This window comes from Lotus japonicus, chromosome 3 (genome assembly GCF_012489685.1).
Source record: "Lotus japonicus ecotype B-129 chromosome 3, LjGifu_v1.2".
In the NCBI taxonomy this organism is placed as follows: Eukaryota; Viridiplantae; Streptophyta; class Magnoliopsida; order Fabales; family Fabaceae; genus Lotus; species Lotus japonicus.
This window is the reverse complement of record NC_080043.1, coordinates 81,032,511-81,039,089: the sequence shown is the minus strand read 5'-3', so window position 1 is coordinate 81,039,089 and position 6,579 is coordinate 81,032,511. Positions and strand designations below refer to the sequence as shown.

At 35.3% G+C, this 6,579-nt stretch overlaps 2 protein-coding genes across 2 annotated transcripts; one reads left to right on the top strand and one right to left on the bottom strand.

Annotated features, from left to right (window-relative positions):
- Nucleotides 1-649: 649 nt before the first annotated feature.
- On the top strand, nt 650-2,002 carry LOC130746388 (uncharacterized). The gene is made up of 2 exons (XM_057599001.1): nt 650-1,210; nt 1,445-2,002. Exons 1-2 carry the CDS (start codon nt 1,127-1,129, stop codon nt 1,847-1,849), a joined length of 489 nt encoding a protein of 162 aa, XP_057454984.1. The 5' UTR covers nt 650-1,126; the 3' UTR covers nt 1,850-2,002.
- Nucleotides 2,003-4,511: 2,509 nt separating this feature from the next.
- Nucleotides 4,512-5,974, bottom strand: LOC130746387 (RING-H2 finger protein ATL3). Its single transcript, XM_057599000.1, has one exon. It carries the CDS (start codon nt 5,721-5,723, stop codon nt 4,809-4,811), a length of 915 nt encoding a protein of 304 aa, XP_057454983.1. The 5' UTR covers nt 5,724-5,974; the 3' UTR covers nt 4,512-4,808.
- Nucleotides 5,975-6,579: the final 605 nt, after the last annotated feature.

The window sequence follows — 6,579 nt, the reverse complement described above, 5'->3', positions numbered from 1 at the left end:
ATGTTTGCCTCCTCTTGCTAAGGATATTAGAGTGCTTGCTTCCTTTGAAAAGCTAAATATTTTCTCCCATTGGTTCGATAGCTTTCAATTATACCTTCAGAGGTAACTTTAATTATGGGATCTGAGTGGATTTCAGCTGTTTTCCTTTTTATAAAAAATTAATTTAGGGTCCTAAAATTATATTTTTAGATAATGTAAATTAAAATACTATTCTAGCAATTTGAACTACTATTGTATTTAACTGAGATTAACCGATGTAGATGTGAGGTTGTTCTAGTTTAAACATAGATTTGTTCTCAAATCATATAAATGCACTTGTGTTAAGTGGTCATATCCGACTCGAACAATATTACTTAAGTGGATATACTTGTGGTTAAAAAATAAGCAATAAATTAGAATACTAAAAGAAATTCAACTAAAAATATACTAAGCCAAAATATCGATAACGGATTAGTGTAGCTTTCATTAATCAGTTAGATTTTGATTGTTAACTTATTAAATTACATTTGTATTAGGTTATATTATACAGCAGGAAATGGTGACTTTTGATGAATGAGAAATCAGTAGAGATGAAAACTCATATTTTTTTGAGGTGGCAATTTTTTTTTCAGTGAAAGTAGATTTATTGGCATTATTAGCCTAGCAATTTGGTATAGTACTATTGAGTCTGGGTTTGATGTACTGTGTCACATAAGACAATGGATTCCTGTATTAATGCGCCTTCTAATTCAGGTAATGTCTTCCTTGATAAATGACAAAGTGAATGTAAAGTCTAAAACTGCAATGCCATTTCAACCACCAGAGTTTCTGCCATGTCCATAACAGACCCTGTGAAAGTGATGCCCTTCTGAGAAGTTGTTGAACTTTGCCTTTTGTGATCCAAGCTAGTAAATACAAACCCCATGTGAATTAAATTTGCTGCAAATTTTAGAAGCTATAATTATTTTTCCATTTGAGGGCTTTTATTCAATGAGACATGATTCTTTTGCATAAATGGAGCATCATGCCAAGGAAGAGTTTTTCTAACCAAGTTTGATAATCCTTTGGAACCATCAATCTTCCCTTTCTCTTAGTCTCAGGCTTAGCATTTCTGTCCTTTTCCACTTTATAGTTCTTGTTGATAGTTATGAAGAGATCTCCAGTACATCCAAAATATGAGGCAAACCATTATGATGACTATGGATTCAATCTGCAAGAGGATTTTTCCCTGGTACATAAATATTTGATTGTTGGTTTTCAATTTCAACACAGCTACTGCATTTAATGAATTTATGGTTCTGCACTTGTGGGGTTATATGTATGATTCTGCAAATTGATGATCTCAATAAATATGTTCCAATTGATAATTGTAGCTCAAGACTTCCACATTTACTTTTTAAATTTATATTTTGATCATATGTAAGTTCACTCTTTTAGTTTTTCTGTCTCTTTTGGCTTTGACTAGTTCTTGGAGGAAGCAAAGCAACATGGAAAGGAAGAAAAACTGAAGACTTCATCAGTATACCCTGAAGAAACTAGGAAAACAGAATCAGAGAAAGGGAAAAAGGGAGGGAAGTCATGGAAAAGTTCTCTGATTTCATGGTGGAAATCTGACAAGAAAAGCAAGGTTAAAGAAGAATCCACCAACAATTCTAACTCAAAGGTTTATGTGAAAAAGCAGTGTCATGTTTCTGGTCCAATAAACAGCTCCTACAAAGGCCCTCATGGGAAGAAGCAATGGCGTCCATCTTCTGGGCCTCTTACAAATCTGTTCAAACCCACAAAGAGAGAGGAGAATGAGATACCTTATATGTCTCTCCACCAACAAAACAACCCTCAGAACTATGGCCCCCTTTATGTTGTCACTTGACTGCATTTCATTATCATTCACAGTATTGTAGTGACACAAGCTTCAGTGAGAAAGACTTACATATTTTCTGCTAGAAAAAATGAGTGCCAACTGCCAATGTATTAGCTGTTAAGAGGATTTTGCTGGCCAATGTTATAGAACAATCCTTTTTGAGATGAACAATTTTATATTTTGGACTTTGAATGACTTGTATTTGCTGGTGGTTGGATTTGGTTGAGGAAACCAAAAGTTCAGGATAAGCCATCTTAGTTCCTTGTTCCAAACTCATTCTTGCATGTCACTTTTGATCCAAAAACTTATTCTGGGGTCAATTTTTAATTTTGAAAACATCTTTACACAGTAAGTTATACAAGTTGTTAAATCAAGGCTATGTTTGTTTTTAGTTTGGGCACCTCAACGTGGATTTGGGTTGCATTGAACAATGTGTCATTATGTTTGGGTGGCTTCAACCCACATTCACCTTAACCCACTTTGTGCTCAAAACCCACTTTCACTTAACTCCACTCACTCCTCACTTCTAGGTTGGATGAAAGTTGGTTGATACATTGATATTATTAAACTTTTATACTAATTATACACATATGAAAGTGCTTTTGATTGATATTATCCAAACAAGATAAATTTATCAAACTTACTTTTAAAGTAAAAGTATCCAAACATAAATCACATTACAACAAACTCACATTCATCCAAACTTTGTTTTGCCAACCCACATTGACTCAAACTCTGTTTTGCAAACTGAAATCCAAACACACACCAAGAGGGTATTGATAATATGATATTACAGCAGTAGCAAGAGTGCCCTACATAGCCAGGTTAGCATGTTTTGATCACCTTCTCTCTCATTAGAATCAATTGTAGAAGGGTTTCCAAACATTCATTAATATTGTGTTTCGATCAACGTTGTCTGAAATGATTTCGGTAAATTGATAAAATTGAGTTTAGTAAAAGTGAGTTGAAAGTAATGTGATCTATGTTTGGATACATTTATGTAGAAATAGTTTTTATTGAATATCATAATGATTATCTTCAAGCAGAAGCTACTATTGGCTTCTACCAGAATTGATTTGTAGGTTTGAAATCAATTCTGCCAAATGACTCCCAAATCCCAATTCCCAAACATCAATATTATCATCAAGAATTTAATCTACCAGAATTTATTCTAGGTTTCACAACCGGAAACCAAAACAGTCTAAGTTATAAGAATGTCAGTCTTGACTCTCTTGATATGTAAACCAAAGAAAAATTTCCATATACATTCTCATATGATTCCCACTCTGCTAAGTTCCTGTCAAAGTTTTTTTTTTTTGGAAAAGACAGTTCCTGTCAAAGTTGGAGAAACTTTCTTGGGCGACAGAGCTTTTTCCTATCCTTTTCTACCTTTTTCTTGAGTTCTATTCTTAATTTCTTACCAATGTTACATACTTACATTATCTCCTCCTAAACATCATAAACAAAAAAGGAAAGTATTCTAGCATGTAGATGAGAAAGGGATTTCTTAGAGGCTAAGATCTTACAAGTTTTGAGGTCATAAAGAAACAAAGTGAAAGCACAAAATCAGGCAGTGACATTGACAAAGCATATTTTGAGAGAGGGGAAAAGAGTGTGTTGTGCTTTCAAGGCAATCTACAAAATGTGAGGTGCAAATTATACCATTTTCATGACCCCAACCATCTTTCTTGAATGTGAACTATGAACCACTAACTTGGAGAATCACCTAAAGGGTTCACAATAGATTAGGAGGTAAATTGGCAAAAGCTAAAAAGGCATTGAGTAGCATTAGCTATGGGATGTGTGAAAAGGCAGGGTGATTGAGAAAAAACTGGATTTGTGCTTGCCACTATCTAGATTCTAGGCAACCGAAATAAATAGAATATTTGTCAAGAAAACTATTTTGTCTTGTCTGGGTCCCTTGATTAAGGGAGAACTAAACTACAGAGAGTGGACTTGCTACCTTAAACATTAGCTTATCTGCCAGATTGATGAACAAAATGGCTAGTGATTTGTCAGTCTTTTACATAAATAATAATAAAATACATACTAGAGATGTCCTTTCTGCAAGAATAGAAGGATGACATTGCTAATTACCCAAATGTTATAAAGAATGCATTAGCTCCCTTCCATTTTTTCTTGCTTCCTTTGGGGCTAAGATATATTTATCTTCTCAATATCTTTTCATATGAGCACAATCAATATAAAATCAACATTTTAGGCTATGGTTGGATACACATCAACGTCAGTACAAATAGACATTATCATTCACTTTGAGATAAAAAGTGAATGAAACTTTTTTTACAGATTAAGATGCTGAAAATTCATTCACGTTGCACTCAACTTGTATCTAAACACACAGTTATTCATATTTAAGAAGGCAAGTTTTATTCATGTCTTACCTACAATTCAACATCAGTGCAACCTCTGCTTCTCTTGCCAGGAATGGACTGCATTCTTAAATAATGATCCCATCTAGAAATAGAAAAACAAGACCTCCAAAGGAATGGGGTATAGTTTTGTTGCTCTGTAGTATTACTTTGAAAGACTCATGTGCATATTGCATCCATTTCATCCATTAGTAGATTGTTGTTATTCAAAAATAGCCTTATTGGGTCAGGCTAATCACAAGTGAAGATCAAAATTAAAACAATAATAGTAATACTATAACAATAAAATTCATCTGCTATAAAACAATCTGGGTATTTCTACCCTTTTACTACAAAGGAACCTGTCATTTTTACAATGTAAACACTTCAAACGATTTGCTTAATGTGCTACATGAACAGATTAAAAAAAGAAAATGATTGTGTAAACAAGACACTACAGAAATTAGGCAACTTTAGCCAATATGTGCACAAGTATTAGAAGGGAAGTAGCATCACTCTCTCTCTTTGAGAGCTAATCTCTCAGCAAGAGGAACTCTTCTAAAATATTAAAATAATCAATGAATAACAGTACAAATTTTCTAGCTTTGAGCTTGTTCCACATCTATAGAACTTGGACTACAAGGACTCAACCTTTTGTCTCTGCTTAAGAGCCTCTTAAATGACCTTAATCTGGTTGTCATTGGTGATTTCAAATCATCTTCAACACACCTATTCCCAGAAGGTGATAAAGAGGAAGAAGTGAACTCATTTGGTATATCAATCACCAACATGCCATGACATCTACCATCACTAGCTGAAGGAGATGATGAGGTGCAGGGTGGCTGTTGAGAAGTGCCTTCTTCCAAGGAAACACCAAAGGAAGCTACTTGGGTCTGGTCCCCCCAAACTAAAACATTTGTGGGAAAATTTGAAGCCTCTAAGCCATCCATAGCACCAGAATTTTCAGCTTCTAATTGCTCACTATCCCCTGAAACATTCTCTTCAGCATTTGAAGAACCATTGGGTTTACAGGATTCAGAGGCAACAGGGTTTCTACAAAGAGGGCAGGTAGAATGGGATTGAAACCACATATCTATACAATCCACATGAAACCCATGATTGCATTTAGGTAACAGCCTTGCCTTCTCGCCTTCAACAATCTCAGAGATGCAAACTGCACACTCCAAACCATCTTTGAAATCCTCTGGTTTGACCACCAACACCGGCAAGGACTTAAGAACTGCAGGGTCAAGCCCAGTTTGGTTAGCACCATAGACAACCGGGTCTTGACCAGGTGCAAAGACAAAGCGGCGGCGGCGCCGCCGCCGGTGCAGTGGCTGAGGAGCTGTGCTTTCCTCAATGCGCCACCAGAACCATTTGGCGTAGAGATGAAGTAACAGAACAAACACAACAACCATGAAGAGGAAAATCACAGCTACCACCATGATCTTCCCTGTTAGCTCAACGGTATTGGACTCACCCAATGTGTCATTTGACTCTGGCGGTGCAACCATGTTGCTGTCTCTGGATTCAGCTTTCAGCTGCAAGTTTTCACAGAAATGGGAGAAACCCAGATGCTAAAACACTCTGAAACTTCTGAGTTTTGCAAAGGAAAAGGTGAAGAACATGTGGGGGTGAAGATGCAGAGGAGAAAGAAGGTTTGAGAAGGGAAAGTTGGATATGGCTTGTGAAATGGGTTTGAAGGCAAAGAGGTGAGAAAGTTGAGAGGGAATAAGAAGGAGGAGAATAACCTTCAAGTTGGACTAAAGACTTGGACTTGGGAAAAAAGCAGAGAAGAAGGTGACGGCATTGGAGTCAATAGTCAATAATTCAAAAGATCAAACAAAGATGGAAAAAAATTGAATTTTGAATTAATTAATTGAGTGATTTTGTTTTAATTTTTTTCCTTAAGAAAATCACTTTTTTATTAAAAAAAATTCAACTTTCATTTTTTTTTTCTATTTATGAATGTTTTTTTGTGGAACAAGAAAAACAGAAAAGGAAAGACTATCCTAGAACGTCCCGACACAGCAGCGAGATCACAAATAAAGGAGGAGTCTTCCAAACACGAGAAAGAGCATGCGTCCGAAGGCATAATTAGAGCATCTGTCACACTATTCAGCTTGCAAGCAATGTAGATGAACGCAACGCTCCACTCTCAAACCAGCATCGCTCGAATATCATCAATAATATTTTGGTGCCAATAACACTATTTATAAATGTTAAAAAAAAATCTTTTTAAAAAATTAGATTAATTGAAAATTTTGGTTTCATTAGCTTATAAAAAAATGAAAATACACTTTAATTCGTATCGGATAAGAACGCATCGGAATTAAAAGTCAATGATTCATTATGTTTAAAAAAAAAATG

Excerpts from the sequence above, each read along its gene's own strand:
- LOC130746388 (XM_057599001.1), top strand. The coding sequence starts at position 1,127 with ATGAAGAGATCTCCAGTACATCCAAAATATGAGGCAAACCATTATGAT. Across the intron at positions 1,211-1,444 it reads TGCAAGAGGATTTTTCCCTG|TTCTTGGAGGAAGCAAAGCA; the intron begins GTACATAAATAT and ends GGCTTTGACTAG.
- LOC130746387 (XM_057599000.1), bottom strand. The coding sequence starts at position 5,723 with ATGGTTGCACCGCCAGAGTCAAATGACACATTGGGTGAGTCCAATACC.